At 38.7% G+C, this 27,277-nt stretch overlaps 1 protein-coding gene across 1 annotated transcript in view; it reads left to right on the top strand.

The window, feature by feature from the left end:
* The first annotated feature begins 6,598 nt into the window (after positions 1–6,598).
* Positions 6,599–27,277, top strand: part of PLCH1 (phospholipase C eta 1) — a 122,993-nt gene continuing 102,314 nt past the window's right edge. Inside the window, exon 1 of the mRNA XM_036243026.1 lies at positions 6,599–6,778. Within this exon, the coding sequence (XP_036098919.1) occupies positions 6,736–6,778 (43 nt within the window). The 5' untranslated portion in view covers positions 6,599–6,735. The remainder of the gene's footprint in view (positions 6,779–27,277) is intronic.

Below are 27,277 nucleotides of genomic sequence, written 5' to 3'. Positions count from 1 at the left end.
CACTGGCTCTGGGCAAGGTCAGACACTTCCTGTGTTCCATCTGGGGCCACCCGGCATAAGCTACAAAGTGATCAGCAGATGGCTGCTGCTTGTGCTGGGCTTGGAGGTGCCCAGGAAAAGCCAAGTTGTGAACCAAGGCTGGCTGCTTCTAGTGCCAGGCCTGGGGCCACTTAACAAGAGGTATGGGGCTCGCTGAGACCAGATGCTGCTTGTTTGAGAGAATTTAGGAAACTCTGAAGCAGGATCCAAGATAGGCCATTCCTATGGTACAGCCTTTGGAAACAGTTGGGTGGGGCGGGGCCACAGGGAATCACCAGGGCGGGGCCAACAGTGTGAGCCAGGCTGCTGGAGTCCCAGCTATGGTGGCTGTCTGCCAGTCTTGTGGGAGAACTGGCTCACCAAAGGAACAAAGGCCTCCACCAGCACGTCTGTCCAAGAGAAAGCTGCCTCTCCAGTTTTTGCCCCAATGCCAAACAGCTCAGTTTTTCCCTGTATGTCTCTGGTGCCTTTCGAGCAGCCTCCCCTATGCTGGAGCTCAGAGGGAGCAAGTCCGAGTAAGTGCGTGCAAGGGCCCTTTAAGAGGAGCTGCCTGGGGCTCCCGCAGCCTCAGCCTCACTCAGCCTCAGTTCCCGCTGGTTTTACAGCCAGAAGTGATGGGGATTCTCTTCCTGGCACTGGAACCCTGAGCTGGGTGCCTGGTGTGGGACAGGGACCCCTCATCCTCAGGGAGGACCCTCCCAGCCGAGGTGTCCTCCTGATTTTTTTTTTATCCTCACCTGAGGATATTTTTTCATTTTTTGTACAGATAGAGTGGGAGGGAGAGAGAGAGAGAAACATCGATGTGAAGGGACACATCGAGTGGCTGCCACCCGCACGACCAACCAGGGCCGGGGACAAACTGCAACCGAAGTACATGCCCTTAGCGGGAACCGAACCCGGGTCCCTCCGGACCGCAGGCTGACGCTCTAACCGCCGAGCCAAACTGGCCAGGGCTGTCCTCCTGATTTTTATCCACCACATGTGGGTGTGGGACCAGCCTGTCCCCTCCACTCTCCTCCTATTCTCTATGTGGCTGTTGCTTTAATTCCGTAGTTGTAGGACTTCCATTCAGCTGATGTTGGGGGTTCTGAATGATGGTTTTTCTGTAGGTTAGTTGTAATTTTGATGTGGTTGTGGGGGAAGGTGATACCGCGTTTTCCTGTGCTGCCATCTTGACCGGAAGTCTCTCTACATCTGAAATTAGAGTAAGCACTATACCTAATTCACTCACAGGGGCATTGTAAGGATGAAATAGGCATGGGCAATGCTAGGAGCAGTGTCTGGAACGTAGGAAGTGCATCATAAATGTTAGTAATCCCAAAGTTAGTTCTCCATCAGTGTACCCGTAAGGAGGAATTATCTTCTCCCTAGTTGAGGGTTACTAAACTGACTATATATATATTTTTAAATATGTTTCTATTGATTTTTTTTTTTTAAGAGAGAGAGCAGAGGAGACAGGAGAGAGGAGAGAGGTTCTATGGAGATAGAACCATGGATCGGCTGCCTCCTGCATGCCTCCTATTGGGGAATCGAAGCTGCAAGCTGGGCATATGCCCTGACTGGTAATCGAACTGACAATCTTTCAGCTCAGGGGGCAACACCCAACCAACTAAGCCACACCAGCCAGGGCGAAACTGGCTGTATTTAAAAAAATATTGTTATTTTCTTTTTGAGTAAAATAAATAAATAAAAACATGAAAATATAGTTATATTTAAGAAGAAAATAAAAGCACCTAGAGATACCCATTGTTCATCTTTTTCATATTTTTCTATGCCTTTAGTCTATGTATGTATTTATTTATTTATTTATTTTTTACCCTCACTCGAGGACATTTTTTCATATTTTTGTTCAGATAGAGTGGGAGGGAGAGAGAGGAAGAGAGAGAGAGAAACATCGATGTGAAAGGGACACATTGAGTGGCTGCCACCCGCACAACCCAACCAGGGCCGGGGACAAACTGCAACCGAGGTACATGCCCTTAGCGGGAACTGAACCCCGGCATCTCTGGTCCGCAAGCCAATGCTCTAACCACTGAGAAAAACTGGCCAGGGCTAGTCTATGTTGTTAAACACATATATTTTAGATAATTAAAATCATGTTGTATATTTAGTTTGTATCTTTTTTTTTCATATAGTATGTCAAACAACCTCCAGGTAATTACAGTGTCTTAAAAACATTGTTAATGGCTAGATAGTATTCCAAAGTATGAATATTTAATCTTTCCATCGATAGGCATTTAGATTGCTGGCAGGGTTTAATTGTTATCACTAATACTGAGGAAACATCCTTGTACATATATTTTTGTATTTCTGATGATTGCTTTGTGGTAGCTGTCTAGCACTAACGACTATTGACTAAAATAAGTGGAAACAATTTTTACAAATCATGCTGCCTCTTGCCTGATGACTTTTCATTAAGTTTGTACAATCTGTGCTCTCAGTTATAATTACCAGCATGTGGGAAAGTTCCTGAGGAACCTACCGTTCACCAAGTTACCTAGGTGCTTTGAGCCCAGGGCCGGGGCACAGGGCCTGGCAGGTGGCTGGACACCAGCAAGAGGCTCGTTCACTCTGAAGCTACTGTGCTCTTTACCTGCGTGCACTGCTCCGCATCTTGTGAAGAAGCCTGACTACGCTTTCAAAATTGTTTGGGTAAATAGTGATCATGGCATCACAGACTGTTTTTCTTCCTAAGCATTTCTGTTTCTATGCTGGAGGCACCCACAGCTTCGGCAATTGTGTGGGAATACGTTCTAACTGGGAAAAATGAGGAATTCTAAAGTTAGGCCCGAAATCTTGCAGATGGTTCCCAGGACTTGAAGCATGGAGCCATTGGGAAGGGCCTGGACCTGGAGTCCACTTGCGTTTGCTCCTGCTGCAGCACAGCTGTGCAATCTTGGACAGCTTGTATTCTTCCCTTTAAAACATGGCTCCTACTATGTTTTTCTCCATAATTTTTGTGAATATTAGAGAGAGTAACGTTTGGGTATAACAATTGTTTCATGAAGTGAGATGGCTCCCATGTTTGTGTCAGTAGGTTTTCCAGTTGGATTTGGGAGTCTCAGGGCAGATAAGTGCCACACTTTTGCCCTGAGTTGGTTTCGGTTCAGAATTATGCATCTGGTGAGGTTGAGGTATGGGAATAGAATAGAGTAGACTATCTTCAGCATGAGACTTGACTAAATAAAGGTGTATCAAATCAATGATTGGAGTGGCCATTCACTTAACTTACAACTATTGAATACTTACTTGTCCTGGCACTGGGGTTGGCCTGTATGAGCTCATTTACTCTTCAGAAATACCCTATGAGGTGGGTACTACAGTCCCCAGAAGAGAATATTTAGACTTAGAGCCCCCTTCAGTTGGATTGTGAAATTTAACCAATAAAAATACAGAAAATATTGCTTGGGGCATACTTATACTAAAAAATTATTTGTTGTTTATCTGAAGCTCAAATTTAACTGGGCATCCTCTTTTGCCTGGCCACTCTACCCATAACTTCCCTCAAGATCATGCAGAGAGTAGAGAAGAAAGTTAGGACTTAGAACGTTGGTCCATTTGGCTTTGCAGCCCATGGTTTGACTTTTTACTTTGTGATGATTTTTTTTTTTTTTATCCTCACCCGAGGACATTGTTCAAATAGAGTGTGAAGGGAGAGAGAGAGAGAGAGAAACATCGATGTGAAAGGGACACATCGAGTGATTGCCACCTGCATGACCCAACCAGGGCCGGGGACAAACTATAACCGAGGTACATGCAGTTAGCAGGAACCGAACCCGAGTCTCTCTGGACTGCAGGCCGATGCTCTAACCACTGAGCCAAACTGGCCAGGGCTCTGTGATGATTCTTTAAGAAAACAGAATTAGAATTTAAATGTGAAAAGTGAGGAAAATGGTGTCAGAAAGTCTTTCAATTTCTTCACTCATTGTAAATTTAGGAGCTAAACTCAGAGACATTTTTCTCTTTCACCTGAACAGTGAAAGGTATTTCCATATTAGGTTTAATGATTAAAAGTGGAGGCAGCTAAGATAGCTACCATATGCTGAATACTGGGCTACAACTAATCTGGGAAAAGCCCAAGGTTTTAAAATGAGGGTTTCAGATAAGAAGTTAAAGACTTTAAAGCCAGACAGTTCTTGAGGTGACCTGTCAGTTGGGAGCACCAGTGCTCCCAAAGCCAGTTGGCCTACTTGACATTGTACATGACCTTCTGTTGGGAAAATACTGAGGAGTAATCCAAGATGATGTGTTATTCATCCAGTACCCCTGCTGAATTTGGAATAGGTGTTTGAGTTTCCTTTTTTTTCCCCATGGGCTGCATAGAAGGTTATTTGCTGCAGTAGAAGAATTGGATATTAAGTAAGGGGTAGATATTTCTAGGCTCTCAAAAATCCAGGAGTGTTCCTTGGTGGTCAAATGCATGCACATGGGCTATACCTGCTCTTTAAAAGCTCACCTATCTGCCCTCTCGGTGCCACTGGGTGTTCACCTCGGGAGTGTGAGTCATTCAGGATCAACCTGGGCACTGCTCATTGCTGTGGTGTTGGGCTCCATATCTGACCTGTATGCTGACCTTTCCGGGGTGGAGCCTGGAGGCTCTGGGGGCAAGACGATGAGAGGGATGAAGAACTTGTTGGGACAAGACTCCCTGTGGAAGGGGAGGGTGAGGAGCAGTTTGCTTCCTTCCCCTCTTCTGACCCTCCCTTGTGTTGGTATCACACAATTGCAGTAGGGATCTTGAGAAAGAGAGGGAAGGGATTTTTTCTAAGCCTGCCTTGGGAGAAATTTGACCTTCATCTCTTTATTAAAATTGAGTGGGAAATCAACTTTTTTAGTAGCTTTGGTTCTGGAAGGCCAAAGGAAGTAGGAATCCATTATTTGGCACCAATTTTGTGTTATGGGAACAGTTTTGTGTTATAAGATTTTCTGGGAGTACCAATCATTTGAATGATTTAACAAGAGTGAGTATTTCTGAGATCTCAAGTTTTGGGGTGCAATGCTGTGTTCAAAGTCCTGGTTAGTTCAAATTAAACAATGAAGTCTGCTTTTCCAGAATTTCAAGACCAATAATAATAGTATAGTAATATTATAAAATAATTATGATTCTAAACATTTTGTGTATTAAATGAATACTTTCAATACCACTTAGGAGTGGGAGTTGTACAAGTAAGGAAACCAAGAAGCAGAGAATTTAAGTAAGTCACCTAAGGTATACACAACTAGTTGGTGGCAGAGGCAGGATTTGAATTCAGGCAGATTATTCCTAAACTCATGTCTATATAAATGTCAGATGCATCTTGCAAAAGGGATATTCTAATAATGTGTACCTACACACACACACACACAAGCACACCCACACATGCATACCCCTTTGAATTTCAAGTTTTTATGAGTAAGAGCAAACAGTGGGGTTTGTAAGTTGGGAAAGAGGTGAATGGGAATTGGGGTAGAGCTTGGCACCTTAGAGTGGGTTGGCAGTCTGGATTGGGTGGTCCTGAAGGGAATGGAGGAAAGGGGTTGACACTGTCAGGTGCAGAATGGGAGGTGCTGGGAGCCTCAGGGGCCACAGTGGAGGCTGGGGAAAAGAAAACAGCAAAGGGGGATTCATATTAGAGAATTCTGGGAGTAAGGGAGTTAATTCTCAGGATGCAGAGACCTGGTAACAATTTTTAATGCAAGACTACAGTAAATTTGCTTGTGAAGTATTTGTTTGTCTGTCTACCTATTTCTATAAAGAAATTGATTAAAACATGCAAATAATTCTTATGTATACTTTAGGGAAAACTACTCTAATAATATACTGGTTCATTCACTAAGAACTGGCTTTTTAAACCCATTCATGCTACTTACCTTGCCTACAGGGACGTGATTTGTTTTCACCTGAGAAGGAGCTCTCACCGTCCGTGTTTTGAAACTGTAATCTCATTCATTCTAAGTGGGAAACATTCCAGCCTTTTCTGTAATCATTGCTGTGTTTGTGCGTGGAGTAGGGATAAAAATCGAGGGAAAGATTCAACACTAGTCAATAAGTATGTGTTTAGCCCAACCGCCGCAAAAGTAGTGTACAATGTAGAGGACCACATGTGGCTTATTTTGAATGGGTTGCTTTAGCCTTAAATGCAGTGATGTTTGCTTCTGAGATGGTGTGTGTCTGTGTGTGTGCTTGTGTGTGTCTGTGTGTATGTGCATGTTCGTTTTCTGCATTCAGCCTGCGTCACTACCGTGGCAATCAGTGTTTTCTCAATGGCTCTGTAGGTGAGGAGGCTTTCTTTGATGGTTAAAGTCCTACACTTCCCAGACATGAAATGTGCATAATGCCTTGAGGGCTTTAATCTCAGCACTAAGCATGCATGTCTCATACCTAAAGTAGCCACAGCGCCTGCATTCCCACAGTAGCGGCAGCCCTGAGCAGATGCTTCCAGCGTTCTTATCTGGCTGTGCTTTGCACTTTGGGACAAAGTTCTAGAATCCTATCTCATGGATTTATTTTCTCCACACTGTAAAGGCTGAATTGTGAAGATCTCATCATGCTTCATAGGGTAGTATGAGCCAAGTTCTTGGGACTGCTAAGGATTTCTTTGCCTTTTTAAATTTTTTTTCCTTTTCCTTTTCTGGAGATGTGTATCAGGAAAAGGCTTTGCCTTTAGAGAGAAATTTTACTGCTCTTGCCAATAATGTATAACAATATTAAATTTAATGGCAGACCTTGAAGTGTATAAAAACTTAAGTCCAGAAAAAGGTAAGAGTCATACTACTAATTTTAAGGTAAGTGTAATAGTCCTAGTAAAAGATGGTATACATTTCTTATTTTATTTCATGTTAAGGTAAAGATTTATCTGACTTTTAACAACATAATCAAGAATATTATATTTCAATGTGAGACGAAAAGGTAACAAAGTATTTTCAATTATGCAAAATAGTTTTTTCTTGCAAATGTGTACTTTCATAATGGTAGAATTTGCATGCACATAAATTGGAAGTGAATTAATATAATTCAGTGATCAGTGACAAAACCTTTTGTATTCTTAGGTTCAAGCCAAGGATGCAGATATGCTTAAAGATTTTGTCTAATGCTTACAAATTGTGGGTTTTAATGTAAACATCGTCAAGTCTTATTCAGTGTGAATAGTGTTAAATTAAACTGTATTTCAACTTTTTATGATCATCTGGACAGAATGATTCCCAATTTGTAGCAAAGCTACTCATGTTTAATAATTACAATTATTTTTATAATTACACATAATATGTTTATAATTAGCTTTCCTAAATGAAATAGCATAAGTATTCAGTATAGATAAAATGGAGGCAAAATCCATGTATCAGTGTTCTTAGAACCTATCTGTGAGCTCCAGTAGCATGAGAGAAACATTTTAACGTATGAGTTAGGAGATTAGAAATTTAAAATATATGGAAATTGTTCTTGAATTATCAGAAATGTTTCTGACTGGTCAGACAGAATAAATGGCATGTCAAGAAATGTCTTCTCAGCTTATCTTCAAACTGAAATTGGTCTGTCATTTCAGATTATTCATGTGTGTCTACTCAAATGTAACTTCATCACGTCAGTGCTAGGTCTGAGAGCTTGTCTTGAGATTGTTGCTAGTTTATGGTGTCAACTTCAATGTGTCATGTTCACAGTGGGAGCATTGATGCGTGCTTTTTATTCAACATAGAATTTGAACCATGGTTGAGATTTCTTGAGCATAACTGAGTTTTGTAACCCTTGGAAGGACCTTTTATACAGAAATAGGGTAGGATTTGGTTTACTCAATATGCAGTTTGTTAGAGGATTTTCTGTTTAGAGTTTTGACTTTTAATGTGTTTGGAAACTCTTGTATGCTGAATGTAGGAGTAAATTGACTTGCATAGCATACTGTCAGTATTGTCTTGCTTTATACATCATGGAAGTAATGATAAAAATGAATTCTATTACTTCATATAAAGTAATCTTTAAGATTGAAGTTAAAATTAAGCTTTAGTTCTTAAACATTATGGAAATTGGAATGAATTTTTTTCTAGCTGTATAAACCTTTAAAGTTGCTGAATATAAGGTGTTTTGTTTCAAGATAGATGTCTATACATACTGATGGTCTTACTAGAGATTTTTAAAAATGAGTATATATTTCATATTTTACTTAATAGATTTCAATTATTTATTTTAATGGTTTATTTTGCAGAGTGAAAAATTTCCTTTACTGACTGTACATCTTGGTAGTAAAATTATCTTAGTAGGTAGCAAGACAATTTTAAAAGAATTTCATCTGAATTCCAGATCAGTTTTAAATGGAACATCTTAAAATATACAGATCCACTTCAGAGTGTATAAAATTAGTAGAGTCTTAATTATCATGAAGGCTGAGTTGTATTATTAAACAATAATGTTAGTGAGAGTGGTTTCAATGGATGGGGATACAAAGTTGGAAAATGTTCATTCAGAGCCAGGAAGACCAACGAGAAGAAACTTGAGTTTTGATGGCATCTCCTTAGTTTTAAAACTGTATTGTAAATGTAAAACTCATGTGTGCTCCTACATTTTGTATTTATGTATATACTTAGGAAATTATTATTATAAGCCTCAAATTTAATACAATGTACTAACCCTCCCAGTTAGAAGTCATCTTAGGGATTCTTAAAGCAATCAGTACTGAATGTGTAAGGGGTTTGAGCTGCAACATAAAAACAGATGTCAGAGCAAGCCTTTGGTATCTAAGGCAAGTGAATTTATGATCTTGTTATGTCTGTGACCCCCAACTTTCTTTTCAGTAAAAAGAGATTATACTACTTGCTTGCTTACTTTACAAGAGTATTATAAGAATTACTATGGTAATGTCTCTGAAACATTTAGAAGATGGAAAATGTAAACTGATATAATCATAGAAATAAGAATACTGCACACTCCTTCTACTTGAGTTGAAAAGAAATTGAATTTATTTTGCAATGCAAATATATAAAAAAAACACTTTGACCTGGAACCTTGGTAGCATCTGCTATAATTTTCCCCTTGGCTCAGTGTAACCTACATGCTGGAAGTGTGTGTGCTGTGTATAAATGCCTCATAGAGCTGATGTCAGTGTAGGAGTGAGTCCTAAATTTCTAGAGCGGGGAGAAACCACAGCAAGCTCATTGTTTTTTAAGGAGAAAAAAACAGACTGCACAATTTTCTCCAAAACATTAAGTAGATCTGTGGCTGAAATCAAGTCTGATTGTGATGGCTGGACTCACTCTTTTCAATCACATAGATTTTTGCTTTTAGAAGTTGCTAAACGTTTAGGTACTTGTCATTTCTCTCATCATGTCATTTGAATTCTTTGTACAAGACAATTTTTAGGGAGGGGAAAATAGAGAGTTTCTTATGGAATTTTTAACTGTTCATAATTGGTACAATCATGGATGTATTGGTTGCATCATATACATACAAGGTGTTCATTGAGGACATAAAGATAAAAGTATTAACCTCTTTTGTAGTAACTCATGATGCAGTGCAAAGACCTGCTTATATCACTGTAGTTATGGTAGCACAGTGATAGAGGAGCATTCCAGTGGTACCTTGAATGTGGAAAGTCAGCAAAGGACTTCTAGGAGTGACATTTGAACTGACACTTGAAGAATAAGAAGGATTATATCAGGTAGATAAGCAAAGATTGAAGATGAAGAAGTAGGCAAGGGCCAGGTATTATAATAAAGACTCATAATCCATGTTAAGACATTTGGACATTATTAAAAAAAAAAAAAAGGCAGCAGGAGGCTTTAAGCTGGGGAGCGACTAATCTGATTTGATTTTCAGAAAGATCTCTCTTCAGAAAGATCAACAGCTTAGAGACTGGGGAAAGGAAAAAGTCTGGAGCAAGGAGACCAGAAGGCTGTTGCAGTCAGTAGGTGAGACTACAGTGGTCTCAACCCAAGTTTCTTAGCTTAGATAGAGCTTTCATAAGAAAACGTTGTACTCTCAAGTTGACACTGGTGTCCTTTGCCCCAGCCCCCTGATCAGAGCTGCCCTAGAATTCACACTGCTTCTTCCTCTGCACATGCCTTTTTTCAGTCACTGTGTTGTAGTTGGGATAAATCAGCTGTAAATTGATAATTGCCTGATAATGAAATTTAACATTTCTGCTCATCCTGAGTTGAAACCTCTTGTCCACTAGACTGGCTATGAGTATTTCTGTTCTTCTTTTACAGAGATCAAAAACTTATTTCCCCAAGAAGCTCAGAGAACTCCAACTCAACCTATTTTAGGTTACAGGACATTGATTTGAATGTTGTCATGTTGCTTGCATTGTCAGTCCAAATACAGTGGTAAAGTAGGGAGGTCAGTGGCCATGTCTTGATATTTAACTTCATTAAAAATGGCTATTTTTAGAAATTGTGATGGAAGGAGTCTTGACATGGGATGGTGAGCACATAGTACAATATATACATGATGTATAATTGAATTGTACACCTGAAACCAATATGATTTTATTAACCAATGTTACCTCAATAACTTCAAAAAAACAAACAAACAATAAAAAGGCTATTTTCTTATTTAATGTAGATGATGTTCATTATACTGTGTACTTTATGGTTCCCTCTCTTAACCCTCTTTACCTCTTTTTTTCCCTTTAAATATGTTTTTATTGAGTTTTTAGAGAGAGAAGAAGGGGGGGAGAGAGAGAGAATCATTGATGTGAGAGAGAAACATCAATCAATTGCCTCCTGCACGCTCCCTACTGGGGATTGAGCCCACAACCTGGACAGGTGCCCTGACTGGGAATTGAACCGGGACCTCTCAGTCCATAGGACAAAATCAATCCACTGAGCCACACTGGCTGGACTCACTTCTTTCTTAAATAAAAAATTTAAAAAGTAGTTCTTTCTTAAATAAGCTACTTTTAACTATTTTACTTTTCTTTTTGTAGGGTTTTAGTGTTACTTTCATATCTCTAAATGATATACCACTATCTATTGATTTTTCTATTTTTCTGTTATCTATTGATCTTCTCCTATGGTAGATGAGGAATTAGTTCACCTATCACCCCCAAATATCTTTGTTACTCTATTGGTTACCTTTGTAACTTTAACAATTCACTTACACTTTTGATTCCTGCTCTCCCAAACAGAAATAATTTATCTAGTGACCATAATACTCCTTTCTCTCACTATCCTTCCTAACTTCTATCACATATAATAATTTTTTCATTCTTTTTTTGTATGCACAATTACTCCTTCCATGTTTTGATTATAGGTTGATTTGAAAAGATTAATATTAATTAGAATAGTTTACATACTATGACTACATAAAATAATGTTATTGTGACTATGTAAATTCTCATCAGAGCTAAGTCATTACCTAAGTTAAATTTGGTTAAGGACACTGCTTCAGAAAATGATGTCTGAGGAAAAGGACAGATTCGGGAGATCTCTATACCAGATAATCACATCAAATTCACTAGAAGAAAAATTGAGTGCCTGATAATAATTTTGACAACTAGCAGTCTTCATCATAACTCAACCAGGCACATATAGTCACTACCTCCAATTTGGGATGAGGAATCTGAGGGGCAGGAAGAGAAAAATGACTTGCCCTAGGTCATTCTGTAATTGGTAGAGCTGACAGTTGAGTCCTGTTGGCCAACTTTGGAGCCTGGACTCGTGGTCATGTTCCCTTTCTTCCTGATACTGTTATTTCTTGGGGGTGATATGATACATAGGCAGGAAACAATTGCCTTCTCTGTAAAAAAATTCTTCACCATCTCTGTAAAGTTGTCTCAGTGTAACTTCTGCTTTTTGCATAGACCCTTCCCTAGCCCACAGGTTGGCCTGTTTGTCCCTTGAATAAGTAGACCAGCAAATGAGTACTTCCTGAGTGAGAGTCGGAAAGAAGAGGATGTGGCAGATCGCTCTGGGTTTGGTGTAAAAAAGCAGTGGGGTAGGAATGGTTACGGTGGGACCAGATCACACAAGGTTTTTCATATCCCCTGAGGAGTTTGGGTTGGATCTAATGAAGAAAGGGAGAAGATGGTAAGCTTTGCAGTAGATGAATGATACAAAATTGCTATTTTTTGGGGAAAAAAGGAGTGGTATTTTAGAGAAAAAAAAAGTACTGTGAAGAATTGATTTAACAGCCAAAGATTAAGTGTCCTGCAATCTACTTGAGAAATTGGTTCAGGCATATAAGGCCATGAACCCTTGTCACCGAGTTAGTGATAAATGATTCTTGTCAACAAGACAGAAGCCACTGTGAGTGAGCTACAGTTACTTCAGCTCCCTCTTTGAAGAAAGGTGAAAAATTGTTTCTATTGATCTGTTTAAAGAATAAGTCATGGTTGTAGATGTGTATAACATAAGGTTTCATCAAATCCAGTGACCTGTTGCTTCTTGTCTTTCTTTAAAATCGTTGTCAGTATTGTTTGTTTTTCTAGAGAGGTGAGTAAAGATAAACCTTGAGAGAATATACTGGCAGGAATCTGCCTCCGTCCCCCACCTCCACAATGTAGATACAAAATCAGGGGAAGAGAAACGATGAAATAAAAGCTCTAAAGGACAATTTGGTTACTCTCTTTTTTATAGTTTCTCTTTGCATTTTCCCCCCTCATTGTCCAATTTTATTCATCATAAATTGCCCTTTACTTTTTCTTTGTTTTATTTTGAATGTCCAAAGTTATATCTGATGATTAAAAAAAAAAAATCAAGCACTATGGATTATATTAAGTACTCAGTGAAATTTCTCCTGGCCTTTCCCACTCCTCAGATATTACCATGGTTGATATTTTGGCGTGGATTTGCATTCTTCCAGGAGTGTATGCGTATGTGTGTGTATGTGTGTACACACTTACACTGAAAGGAGTCACATCAGTAATGAAGTTCTCATAGGGTATTAAATTTTTATTTTATAAGCAAGAAGAATGAAAAAATTTAAATTGGGCAGGCCATTCCATAACCCCACCTTTCTGTTTCTACTTGACCCCTAGAATGAAAATGGGATAGGACTTCAGCTATTATTTATTTGGCTATTATTATTTCATTATTAAGCTATACTTCGTAACTAAAAGCCCTCATACAGTGAGCATTCTCCTGATACTGAGATTTGAAGGTTAATTTCAATTATTTTATACTTTCCTTAGTCTCTCATTTTTGTATTTTTAAAACTTACTCATTTCTTTTCTCAGGTTCTCATTGATGTTTTAAAAATGAGAAGGGGAGAAAATCAACTGGGAAAATGAGAGAAAGCAGGCATGGGAGAATAATAAATAAATATACATATTTTGGTGGTAAAGGGGGAGAGGGAAAGAGATTATGTCTCAAGTTTCTTTTCTACCATGTAATTTCCATCTAGTTTATAGGATTTGGCTGGCCAGTCCTCTTCTTATTTGATCACGGTATGCAGTCCTTCTGAACTTCATTTCATACTCTCTTACTGCCTGCCTTTTTCTCTCTGAAATTTATGCTCTTTTTTCTAAAGACGTGGTGAATGGAAGCAAGATATACAAACAAGGGCAAAGAGAAAATGAACCAAATGAAGAATGAAGCTGTTCTGTTCTTATGCTTGTGTTTCATACTTTTCCCACTGGGGGCGCTCATTCTTCTGTTGGTTGTGATCTTTCTTCCACAAAGTCTTCCCTTTTGTTTCTAAACTTCCTTGCCCTAGTTGTCTAATTTCTGTTATTTTTTTAATTGAAATAAAATTTAAGATGTTTTTGAATAATAAAGCCATATGTGAGTCCATGAAGATAAGAATGAATGGTTGGTATTACTCTGGCTCTGACATGTATTAACTGGGAGACCCTGGAGCAGATGCCTACCCTTTGTGTTGGACTAGGGGATTTTTCTAAAATGCTTTCCTTGCTCAAAGCTCAGAGAACTGTCAATAAGAACAGAAACAAAGCAACACAAACATTGGCAGGACTGGCAGAAGCCTCGAGGATCATGGAGAGTGGGCAGCTGATAAAAGTCCTGAAGCTGTCAGCGTTAGTACAAATAGAGTTGTTGGGTCCTGGCTCACCTGGTGACCACTGGTGGGTGACAATTACTTGGAAAGAGCCTACAGTTTTGGTCACTGCATTTGAAAAGGGTGGCAGGAAAATTGGTATATGATAACGAATATTAAGCGAATGGAAAATGGGTTCCTTCAGGGACCAGTCAAGAGTATGGGGCTGCCCTGGCCGGTTTGGTTCAGCGGTTAGAGCAACGGCCTGTGGTCCAGAGAGACCCCCTGCTAAGGGCACGTACCTTGGTTGTAGTTTGTCCCCGGCCCTGGGTTGTGCGGGTGGCAGCCACTAGATGTGTATCTTTCATGTCAATGTTTCTCTCTCTCTCTCTCCCTTCCACTCTGAACAAAAAATGGGAAAATGTCCTCGAGAGAGGATAAAAAAAAAGAGTAAGGGGCTGGACATATTGTTTCTTGGTTGAGCCATCTAGCTTTTTAATTTTGTGGTGTCTAGGTATTATTTGTCTTTAAAAAAATGTTATTGATTTCAGAGAGAGGAAGGGAGAGGGAGAGAGAGATAGAAACATCTATGAGGAGAAACATAGATCTGCCTTCTACAGGCCCTCTACTGGAGATCGAGCCTGCAACCTGGGCCTGTGCCCTGACCCGGAATCAAACCGATGACCTCCTGGTGCATGAGATGATGCTCAAACAACCAAGCCACACTGGCTGGGATTGTCTTTAACTTCTTTTTATGATTTCTTCACTTGACTAATGTGTGTGTTTTTTTCATGCCATTGTTTTATTGTGCTACTTCTTTATTCTACACTCATTTATTCTTATCTTTTGGGCACAATTCTAAGTGTGTACTTCGTTCTCCAATTTCCTTAATTTCTCATTTACTCAATACATAATTTATTTTCTTGTTCTTTTAGTCGTGTTTCTGGGATCTTCCTCATTTTCATCTGCAACCTGTTCTCTTTTTAAATTTTATCCTTTATTTTGTTTCTCTGGTGGCAGGGAGAGCCAAAAGTTCTAATCCAGGATGGCTCCAGTGTTTTGGTACAGTGTGTGTGTGTGTGTGTGTGTGTGTGTGTGTGTGAGATGTGGGAAAAAATAGCAAAAAAGACAAAGATTCTAATAGCAGTTTAGCTTTTTTGGTAATCACTTAGGCCAATTTCACTGGTGCTCATTTTTTGCATTTAAAAAACACAAATTGAGATAAACCAAAGAACTTATATGCACGTATGTGTAACCAATGGCCATAGACAACGATTCGAGGGGGGGTGGGGGGGGGACAGGCAGGATCTGGAGGAAGGTGTGGAGGGGAGAAGGGAGAATATCTGTAACGAAAATAAATTAATAAAAATTGCAAAAAAAACCCCAAAACCCATGGATTCTCTGCGTTTCAAAGAGTTGTGAGAATTAAATGAGATGTGTAGAACAAGTCTTGCCCAGTGCTTGGTACATAGGCCTTCAGTAAAGGTTGCATCTTTCCTCTAATAAAACATGCTTGCTCATTTTAGTACCTTCCACCCGCACTTTGTTTGTGTCTCATCCCTTCTCTCACAGTTGACAACCAATGGCAGTTCTCTCTATTTTTTCTCTCACCCTCCTCATGTACTTACCCTTTCACCTAGCTACTGTATAACCAAACCAAAAATAAGTCAAGCATATGATAAAGGTGTGAAAAGAAAAACCTAAGGGAGCAATAAGTTAAATCCTTAGCTGACTTGAATTAACAAAACAGCTTTTATTTATTCTTACATGAATGCAGAAACAGCGTACCCATTCACTTTTGATAATCACAGCTCACCCACAGTATTAGTCCTCCCAGAGAATAATTAATATTTGATCATTTGCGCTGACTTCTTTCATGCCAAGTCTTTCAAATCCATAAGTCACTCTGCTCTAGTCATCTAGACTGATTGAATAAAGGACAAAGTCACCTCACTGAGGACAACTTCCAAATCTTATGTGTTTAGGATCTTCCATAGACCAAACAGAGAGGGTGTCTTAAAAACTTAGAAGGACAAGGACTAAAAAATTTTGTGTTTTCAAAAATTAAAAAAAAAAGGATTACAGCCCCCCCCCCATTTGATTGACAAAGGATTAAAAAAATGTATATCTAGTATCAGCAGAGGTGTGGAAAAATGGGCACTTTTATACATCACCAGCAGGAATCTGAATATTTCTGAGAGACAGTTTGAGAGTTGACAAAACCCTTTAGCTCAGCAGTTTTACTTCCAGAAAAAAATTATCTAAAAGTACTTGCACAAAGATATAGCAATAGGAATGTTGATGGCAGTGTTTTACGTATAAGCAGGAAAAGGGGAACTAACTAAATGTACAATAGATAACTGATTTTAAAAAATCACCCCTAGCTGTGTAGTGACTTAAAGAAAGTTCTTTAATTTACTTGAGCCTCAGTTTTCTCACATATAAAATGAGGAAAATGAGACCTACCCCCTAGAGATGGTTGGTATGAGGTTTAAATTTTGAGTCACAGGATATGAAATAGCTTCATTAATAATCAGCGCCCTGAGTTCAGTCCCAGCAGAATCACCTCATCTGTGCTGCCTTTGCCAGGTTTTTTTTCTGAATGTAAGCAAATGCCCCTTCTCATCAATATAATTGGTACAGTCATCAGACTGTTTATGATACATCACTGTTACACTTATTATGGTTGGCAACTATGAAGTGAGTGATGATTACAGAGCGTAAAGGATAGTTGACTGAGGAATGCTGTGGTATCACAAGTGCACTGTCTCATTAATGTTAGTTTCTGCTTGTTATGTAGCTGACTTCGCTAGTTTGAAGAGCTACAGCCTGAGCAATGGTGGTGCAAACTTGATAATAAGTCTTTTCCTCTAATGATTGGCAAATTAAGAGTTTGTATCGACTAATCAGTACGAATTCAGTATTGAGCATGTCGAGATATTGAGATAGATGATGGCGGGGAAGTTCGTGGAGCTGATATTTATTGACTGCCTAGAAGCTGTTGTGCATCATGTATGTATTAGTTACCAAGGATGTTAAGATAAATAAGCCCCAGTTCTTGCTTGAGACCACACAGCTTAGTGGGAGAAGATACAAAAGGAATGGGAGGATCCCTCCTTATGTATGAGACATAGGGAGCAGTTTGTTAGGAGATAACATTTTTATAGATGCTGATATCTGGAGCAGCAGTCTCTTCAGTTGAAATAATCAGGAGGTTGAATACTTAGGCTGACTTATAGAAAGAGGGGAGAGAGGCAGAAGAGGAAAGAAGGGAAAAAAAGCAAAAGATTTCAGCAGTTAATGATAGAACTGGGTCAAGATTTATTTCTTCATGCATATTCTTAGTTACCTAAATCTAACCAAAGGCACTTGTCTAACTTGATTAAATCACATATTACAAAAGAGGTGTTTTGCAGCTATGTTTAACACATACATTTTTTTAGTGTTCTCTTTATTTTATTCTGTGCATTTAGATTTTAAAAGGGTGAAAATCACAAGATATGTCCATAGTGAACCTTTGTAGAATTTAGCCATTGAGAATACCAGGGTGGCCATAGTCAGTTTGGCTCAGTGTTTGGAGCATTGGCCTATGGACCAAAGGATTTTGGGTTCGATTCCCGGTGAAGGGCACATACCTGAGTTGCAGGTTCGATCCCCAGCTCTGGTCAGGGTTGTGTGGTAGGCAAACCAATCGATGTGTCTCTCTCATGTTGATGTTTCTCTCTGTCTCCCTTCCCCACTCTCCCTCTCTTCCACTCTATTTAAAAATTAATGGAAAAATATCCTCGGGTAAGAGTTAACAGAAAAAAGGAAGAAGAAGAAGAAGAAAGAAAGAAAACACCAGGGTGTGTTGCTGTAAGAAATTTGTCGAACAGGTACCAAGTCTCATTCCATTTGACATCTCTAGAATCTACAACAATGTCCTACATGGAGTTGGTCCTCAATTATTGTTTATTGAAAAATTATTGGGAGTTTTGCAATTGAAACCAAAGATTTAATCTCTTTTAATTATTGCAAGAAGAGAAGAGACACACACGTAAATACATAAACACAGAAAGCACAGATCAGTGAATGATTCAGAGTTCTCATTGAGACTGGGGCTATTTGGTTGCAATGAATTAATTCACTTTTCTTTCTGGCTTCTCATTTTGCTAGTCTCAAGCTTAGGACAAAGAAAATGATTGTTTTAAGATCACAGCAGTAGCAGCTTGTCCAAACAGTATAGTATCTTTAAGGTCTTTTGTGCAGGTGATGAGCCCCCAGCTAGGATATAGATGGGTCAGTTGTTGGGCTTTCCCTATAGATTCTGCTGCTTCACAAAGGGACAGTACTTCTCTATTCTTCAATATGCCAATTCTCCATGTGGCATTATATTTGAAATCTGCAGGCAGGTAGGGATTTGAGCAATATGGGATGTTCTGCAGAGCATATCAGACCCTTGCTATTTGGTAAATTTCATATGAAATTCAATTACCTATGAAATCACCCCAGGGGAGCCACTCACTCGAAGGTACACAGGAAAAGGAAAATTGCCAATTTATTTTTCAACAGGGCACTTTTTTTTTTTTTTAAAGCAGCATGTTAATTTTCTTTCAGTAATGTAACATCCAAATGCACAAAAGATGAGGCAAAACTCAAGAGACTGATATGGATAAATGGGTGGAAAAATTATTTTAGGACTTCCCATCCCACTCTGGCAGTCATTGAAATTATTTAGCTAACATTCAGGTGTGTCTGTAGTTAAATAACTTCTAATATTAGGCTATTAGGATGGAATATATGTTTCTCAGGGACAGAAACAGTGTTATTTTCCTTCTTCATAAGTCCTTGTACTCTTAGTATAGTGCTAAGCACACAGTGGGATTCCAAGGGCCTTTAATAATTGAACAGTCCTTATTGTGTAACACCCGTAACTGGCTGGAAAAAGCCTTGGACTTTGAGATTTACTGCTGCCGTCTCAACTTCAGATGTCTTCAGTTTCTATAGCATTCGTAAGAATTTCAGAAATTGCTCTAAGAATTGGCTTGGAGAAAAGACAGGTTGGTAAAAGAGGCTGTTAACTTCTGGAAAAAACAATACAGATTTTCCAAAGATGGTGTGTTCAGGTGGCCACAGGTCTGCAGTTTTAGGAAAAATATGGCTTTCAATCGTATTCAGCCTGTAAGAAACTGCAGACCAGTATACAGAGTGGGCATCACCTTTATAATCCTAGAATGGATGCCTTTCAAAAGATCCATCCGTTCTAGGCAATCTGGCTCCCCCATTCATGAATATAGATAATAAATTTGGAAATAGAACTGAATTCTGTGTTAAGTAAGAGGAATCATGTAGTAGGCACTTGATATACTAGTGTCCAATGAAGCAGAAGGTCCTTTTCTGTGATGATTGACTGATGTTTAAAGATTTGGAGTGAATGTTTTACATGACACGGGACTTCATAAGGAAGTAAAGACCTAAAGAAACAGTTAAGCCTGAGTGTTTTTATACTAGGTTTCATGAAGGGTGGAAAGCACGTTAGGACAAAATGTATGAGCTAAGGGTGGTAAACGGGGAAACCGAGCAAGGCCCATTTGTTTGGATTCCTCTTGGGGTCCCTCTGTCTTCAGAGATAAGGATGTTTCTTATAGAGAGGTTACCTCTCACAAGAGGGTGTTATGACCTGCTCTAGGGGACAATGGGGTAATCAGAGAATTCCTTCTGCACCTACAGTTTGTCAAGTTCCTTTAGCTTAAATTATCTTACTATGTTAAGGTGCCGTATTTTGGGGTATTCTGAACCCTTTCAGTATTATTACTATAAAGCTAAACTGCAAGCTCCAATCATTGTTTCTGCTAATTCTGTAGGACGGTTCCTTCCTGACTGTATTTTTTTCATACCCGTGTGCTAATCAGCGCTCCGTTGAAGACTGGAGGAAGACCCTCCGCAAGTTTCCAGAGCAGTCTGTTAACGCAATTTTCTCTTCTCCAGTAACTTTGCAGGGAACTGTAGCTGCTTTGGTGTCCCTGGACTCCCAGCTTTGTCTTTTCAACTCAGGGAGACAGTCTGGCTGTTCCAGGGTTCCTTCTTTCTGCACCAAAGTCAGGAGAATCTCCAGGCAGTCAGCCGGGGCAACCACAGGGCTCACTTCATTTGATTCCATCTTTCAGGGATTACTGTTCTTCATGGCCTGTGATGGAGTTCAAGACAGGCTGCCCTAGAACATGGCATCTTGGCACATGGACTGTTTAAGCTAAAGGAATTTGAGACATGGAATGTGCAGGAAGGACTTTCTGACCATCCCCTAAAGCAGGTCATAAAACTGAAGAAGGACTTTGTGTTTCCCCTCCAGCTTTATTGAGATGTAATTGACATATAGCATTGTGTAAATTTAAGGTGTACAATGTGTTGATTTGATATACTTATATATTGAAAAAATGATCACCACCATAGCATTAGTAATGCTTCTATCATGTCACGTAATTACCATTTCTTTTTTTTTGTGGTGAGAACATTTAAAATTTTATATAATGCAGAATTAATACAATGTATAATACAGTATTATACAATTACAATCACTATGTTGGACAATACAGCCTTAGAACTTATTCATCTTATAACTGGAAGTTTGTATCCTTTGAGCAGCATCTCCTCGTTTCCCCACCGTCTAGCTCCTGGCAAGCACCTTTCCACTCTGTTTCTGTAAGTTTGACCTTTTCAGATTCCACATGCAAGTGATACTATACAGTATTTGTCTTTCTTTGTCTGACTTGTTTTGCTTAGCATAAGGCTAAGTTTCTTTCATGGTGTTGCAAATAGGATTTCCTTTTTTTTCTCATGGATAAATAATATCCGGTGGGGTGTGTGTGTGTGTGTGTGTGTGTGTGTGTGGCATCACATAGGTTGTTTTCATATCTTCACTACTGTGAATGATGCTGTAATAAACATGGGAGTGCAGGCAGCTCTTAGAGACGGTTTTAATTTCTTTTGGATATATTCCCAGATATAGAATTGTTGGATCATATGGTAGTTTTATTTTTAGAGGAAAATCCATACTGTTTTCCTTAGCAATTATACTGATTTACATTCCTGCCAACAGTACACAAGGGTTCCTTTTTTCCCACATCCTTGCCAACACCTGTTTCTTGACTTTTGGATGATAGCCATTTTAACAGGTAGGAGGTGATATCTCCTTGTGATTTTGACTTGCGTTTCCCTGATGATTAATGTTGAACACCATTTATGTACTTGTTAGGCATTTGTATGTCTTATTAGAAAAATATCTATTGAGTTCCTCTGCCCATTTTAAAATCAGACTGTTTTTGCTATTGAGTTGTATGAGTTCTTTATATATTTTGGATATCAGATCTATGATTTGCAAATATTCTCCCATTCAATAGGTTGCTTTTTCACTTTGTTGATTGTTTTTCTTGCTGTGTAGAAGCTTTTAGTTTTTTCTTTTGTTGCTTGTGTTTTTAGTGTCATATCCAAAAAATTGTTACCAAGACTCATGTCAAGGAACTCCCCCCCCTATATTTTCTTCTCGGAGTTTTATGGATTCAGTTCTTATGTTTAAGTCTTTAATCCATTTTGAGTTAATTTCTATGAATGGTGTAAGGTAGTGACCCAGTTTTATTTTTCTTCATGTGGTTATCCAGTTTTCCCAGCACCATTTTTCGAAGAGACTATCCTTTACCCATTGAGTATTCTCACTTTCCTTGTTAAATATTAGTTGACCATATATGTGAGGGTTCATTTCGGGGCTCTTGATTCTGTTCTATTGGTCTATGTATCTATATTAATGCCAATACCATGCTGCTGCTGGTATTGTTGTGGTTAATCCTCACCTGAGGATATTTTTCCATTAATTTTTAGATAGAGTGGAAAGGGGTGTGGGGGAGAAAGATTGATGTAAGAGAGATGCAACTATTGGCTGCCTCCTATACAAACCTGACTGGGGATCGAACTTGCAACCCAGGCACATGCCCTCCACTGTGAATCAAACCCACAACCCTTTTGTCCAAGGCTGGAGCTCTAACTGCTGAGACACACCAGCCTGGGCTACCATGTTGTTTTGATTGCTATAGTGTTTTGTAATATAATTGGAAATAAGAAAGTATAATGTCTCTAAGCTTTCTTCTTCTTTCTCAGCATTGTTTTGGCTAATTTTGATCTTTTGTAGTTCCATACAAATTTTAGGTTTGTTTTTCTATTTCTGCAAAAATGCCATTGGCATTTTGATAGGGATTGCATTGAATATATAAATAGCTTTAGGAGTGTGGTCACGTTAATATTAATTCTTCCCATCCATGAAATTGAGATATCTTTCCATTTGTTTGTGTTTTCCATTTCTTTCATGAATGTCGTATGCTTTTTAGTGTATAGGTCTTTTACCTCCTTGGTTAAATTTATTCCTAAATATTTTAATGTTTTTGATGCTATTTTCAATGAGATTTTTAAAAATTTCATTTTCAGATATTTTGTTAGTGTGTAGAAGCACAACTGATTTCTGTATGTTGATTTTTTATCCTGAAACTTTAATAAATTCATTGATTTTTATTTCTAAAAATTTTTTGGTGGAGTTTTTCAAATTTTCTATATAAATATCATATTATTGGCAAATTCCTTTGTGATATGGATGTTTTCTATTTTTTATTTATTTATTTATTTATTTTTGATTAATTATTGTTACAGATGTTTCTCCTTTCCCCCCCCACTGATTCCCCCCTCCCCCTCCCTCCCTGCCCCTTCCCCAGATTGTTCTCCATGTCCACTGTTCATGCATACATGCGTATAAGTTCTGTGGTTCATCCCTCCCCCACCTCCCCACTTTTTAGGGGATTGTCAGTCTGTACCCCGCTTCCACGTCTCTGGGACTACCCCATTCCTCAAACTGTTATGTTCATTATATTCCACAAATAAGTGAGATCATATGGATGTTTTCTATTTTAAATGAGAAATGGCAATGAATTCTGTTGTAGGTCTTTAAGGCCCTTTTAGTATCTCTGAAAATAATCATATGATTTCTCACCTTACATTTGTTAAAATGATGAATTACATCAATGGATTGCCTAAAAATAAAATTTTCCTTCCTGGAAAAATCCCACTTGTTGATGCATCATTATATTTTTACATTATTCATTTTATTTTTGATTTTTTGTATCAATATTAATAAGTAAAGTTCTTTTGTAGCTTTTTTTTGTACAATCTTATGTTGTCAAGTTTAGGTATTAGTATTGTCTGCTTGATAAAATGGTTTGATAGTTTGTGCTTTCTTTCCTATACCCTGGAACAGTTTAAGTAGCATAGTGATGATCAGTTCTTTGAAGGCTTGGTAGAATTCCCCCTAAAACCATATGGGGTTGGTGCTTCCTTAATGGGTTGTTTTTATTTGAGGGAGAATCTTCTCTATTTCTTCTATAAAAACTGATGTTTAAGTTTACTATCTGTATTTTGGGGTCAAATTAGGGAGAATGTATTTTTTAAGAAGTTATTTCTTTAACTTAGATTTTCAAAAATTTTTTTTTGCCTAGAGTTGGTGAAATATTGCTTCTTGGTATTTTAAGTATATATGCTCTGTTTCAATGTTTTTTCCCCTTTGCAGTTTCTTACTGGGTTTATTATACTTTCCCTTTTTTCTATTGAGTAGGTTTGCTAATGTTCTCTCTCTCTCTCTCTCTTTTTTTTTTTGGTCTGTTTTTTAAATTTTTGCCCCCTCAAAGAATCTGCATTTAAAATTTATTTAGGAATCTTACTCTTTAATTTTTACTTTAAATTTTCTTTCTGCCTTATTTTGTTTGTTTACTAGCCTTTTAGGAAGTATCTTTTTAGGAGAGAGATTTTTGTCTGCGTTCAACAACCTCTGGGCTCTCAGTACCTTCTTTTTTGGTTCAGTCGATGTCTGATTCTGGGACTGGCTATGCTGGGTTATGCTGTTTATTTGATCACTTATATATAAATTGAAATTTGTGACTCCTAGTTTTACTCTGGATATTGGTTATGGATGGTTTTATTTGTTCTGCTTTGGTGGATGTGTGGCAGATCTGAATTCAGTTTCTGTCACCTGCAAAGATTCTGAAAATGTAACATTGACCCAATAAAGTAAAGAGGTGCAACGGGGGAATATTTTAGATGAAAGGATCTAAGAAGACTTTTATAAGAGATGCTTGAATACCACGAGGGAGTGAGCTATACAACAACTAAAAGAAGAGCATTGTAGGAACAGGAAGCGAGTGCAGAGGCCACGTGACAGGATCAAGAACAGTGCATTTAAGGAATAGCAAGAAGGACAGCACAGTGGCAGCAGAGTCATGACAGGAGGAATAATTGGACATGGAGTCAGAGAAGTGGCCAAGGGTTAGACCATAAGATTTAGATTTTTTAAAAGAAGAATTGGAAGCTATTGGAGGTTTTTTTTTTGGGGGGGGGAGGGTAGTGACAGACCCCTTAAACTGCACCACAGAAGATGGACTTATGAGTTAAGAAAAAGAGGGAGGCTAGTTATGATGTTATTACATGAGATGATGGTGGCCTGGACTAGGGGTAACTGGAGAGGATTTTAGAAAATGTTTTAAGGGTTGACTTTATGAGACTTCCTGATTGGTTGGTTAGCTGTGGGATGTGCAAGAGAACTATACAAGATAAATGCGGTGATGGTGATGCCATTTTTTGAGACAGAGTTTGATTATTGGAGAATCGATTATTGTGGTGATGGTGGTTGTGGTGTGTGTGTATGAGAAGAATTCTTCTTTGGACATGTTAAGTCTGAGATGTCTATTAGACATCTAGGTGGAGATGTTGATAGGCAGTTTAAATGCTCCATTCTGGACCTCAAGGAAGAGGTCATAGCTTTATAGATACACATTTTGGAATCATCACCATATTTAAAATCATGGCACTTGCTGAGTTTACTGAGTGTGTGAAAGAAGGTCACAGACCGAATCCTGGGTTTTCCATATTTGGAGCTCAGGAAAAGGAAAATCATCTAGCAGAGGAAACCAAGGAGGACTGGCCAGTCTGACATGAGAAACACCAGGGGGATATGGTGCCCCAGCAGCCATAGGACAAAAGCCTTTCAAGGAGAAGGGTGTGATCAGTGGGGTCAAATGTCACTGTGGAGCTGAGTACAGGGAATGTTGAGAAATGGACATTGGATTTAGAAGCATTAAGATCATGGGCATGCTTGATTAGCATAATTTTAGTGGAAAGGTGATGACAAATGCCTGGTTGGAATGGATTTAAGAGCAAGTGGGAGGGATCAAAAAGTGGAGAGAGACAGACTAATGTTTCTGAGGAGTTTTCCCCTAAATATATGTAAAGACGTGGGGTGGTCACCAGAGAGATGTGAGGTCAAAGAGTAGAATTTTGAGCATGTCTGAAGGCTCTTAATGAAATGACCTAATAGAAAATACATTGATGGTGCAGGAGGAAGAGGAAGCAGTGGATGTGGACATAGATCAAGATGGGACATGAATGAGGAGTTTCTCTACCTGTTTCTCCTGTTAGTGAAATTAGAAGCAAAGTTATTAGCTGAGAGAGGGGAGTGTACTGGAAATTCAAGAGAAATGTTTTGTAGAATTAGTTTTGGAGTGGGATAGAGAAGGGAAATGAGGGCCTATTTGAAAACTGAGGATATACATTTAAAAATCAGTCTTGCTCCTGTGTTTTTTTTTCTAGTCAACTGAGTGCAGACCCAGGGCGTGTGAAAAATTAGGACAAACCTGGGTGAAGGAGATCAGGGTGAAGGAATTGTGTGCGTATGCACGTCTGTAGAACCAGTGCTGGGTGAAGAGGGCCATGAGGAAGGCATTCAGACAGTAAAACAAATAGCTAATGATTTGGAATTTCTGATGTTGTCAAGACATTGGGATACCAGAGGAAAGGGGGTAGTCTAGTGGAAAGCTTGAAATATAGATGTTAGAAGTTACACAGTTAGTGGTAATTGGAGGTCTAGGGTGAGACCATTGACATGGGAGGATTAGAGGGATGGAGGACAAGATTATTGGAAGTAAGGAGGTCCAGGAACACAAATGCCAGCGTCCTGGGTGTATCATCCAATAAATATTAAGTCACTGTCTCCAGGATCGATGGCAGGAGTAGAAGCGAGTTTGCTGCAGAAATGGTCAATGAACGAGAGAGAGTGCCTGAGGGGGTGGTATACTGCAGCCAGGCCAGGTAGCAGTTGCAGGAGACTAGTAAATGAGTAAAGAACCTTAAAGATTTTTCTGCATAAACTAAGCACTCTAAGAATAGTAGGTGATATCTAGTATTAAATGTTTGGTGAATAAAATGATCTTGAAAATGTAATACTATATTCAAAGTGGTCTCAGAAAATGTGAATGTATTTAACAGAGTCTCAAACATAAAACAAAACAGAATTTTCTCTCCCTTTACTAACCTGAAGGAAAATTCTGGCCTCCTGTAACTGAGTGTGGCTTTGTCCTACCAAGTCTGTGGAGCTCTGGTGGATAATAGTCTTCGTCTGGCCATCTATGCCATGCTGGCTTCTTTGTGTGCATTAGATAAATGCTACAGTACCAATGTAGATTATTAGCAAACTATACATTGATCAGATCTAAAGAGTATGATGTGGTGACTTTTAGTTTGAGTGTTGTACTGTTTGAGGGATCTAGCAACATGGTTGATTAAAGTTAATTGGCTCCCCATTGCCCAAACTCTCGTGGAATGCTTGGAAAAATGAGAGAGGGTTAGATGTAAAGTCAAGTATATGCTAACATCAACTCAGACTTTGCTTTGTCCTCCTGCCCGTTTAGAATAATTTGATCATTATGTTCGCTGTGAAAGTCAAATTAATAAGCTTGTTCTGCATGGTTACCTGCATGGGTCCAAAGGCTGGGAGGCATAAATTACATATTTTTAGAGATTCCTGGAGGGAAGAAAGCTGAGGAAGTTAGGACCTGATAAATGGAGGCCAAAAGAGATGCAGATATTCTTTTTAGTTTATCCTAGCTAAGAATTGATCATTTCCGAGAACCGACTTAGTATTAGCCCTTCAATGAAGATAATTGGCACAGCAAATCTGCCTCTTAATAAAGGTGGAAGAAGAAAGCAAGGATTTCATATATTACTATTTCGTGTGAGATCAACTGGAAAGTAATTTCATATTAAAACATAAAGCAGTCCAGAAGTCAAGTGAATAAGAATGAAGTATGCTTAGTTAACATTTTAGTTTACTTGCCAAAGGACATTATACTTCTGAGGTTTTTTTTTTTCCCCCATACTAAAATATTCTTTCTTATTTTAAAATTACAATATATGCTTGCGATTGGAAATTTAATAACACAGAAGTATATGAGATAAATGTGAAAACCCTCCTTTGAGCTGTCCTCCTCCACTCCT

This window comes from Molossus molossus, unplaced genomic scaffold, assembly GCF_014108415.1.
Source record: "Molossus molossus isolate mMolMol1 unplaced genomic scaffold, mMolMol1.p scaffold_m16_p_5, whole genome shotgun sequence".
Taxonomy (NCBI): Eukaryota; Metazoa; Chordata; class Mammalia; order Chiroptera; family Molossidae; genus Molossus; species Molossus molossus.
Note: the sequence above shows the minus strand (reverse complement) of the source record. Positions and strands in the feature narration are given on the sequence as shown.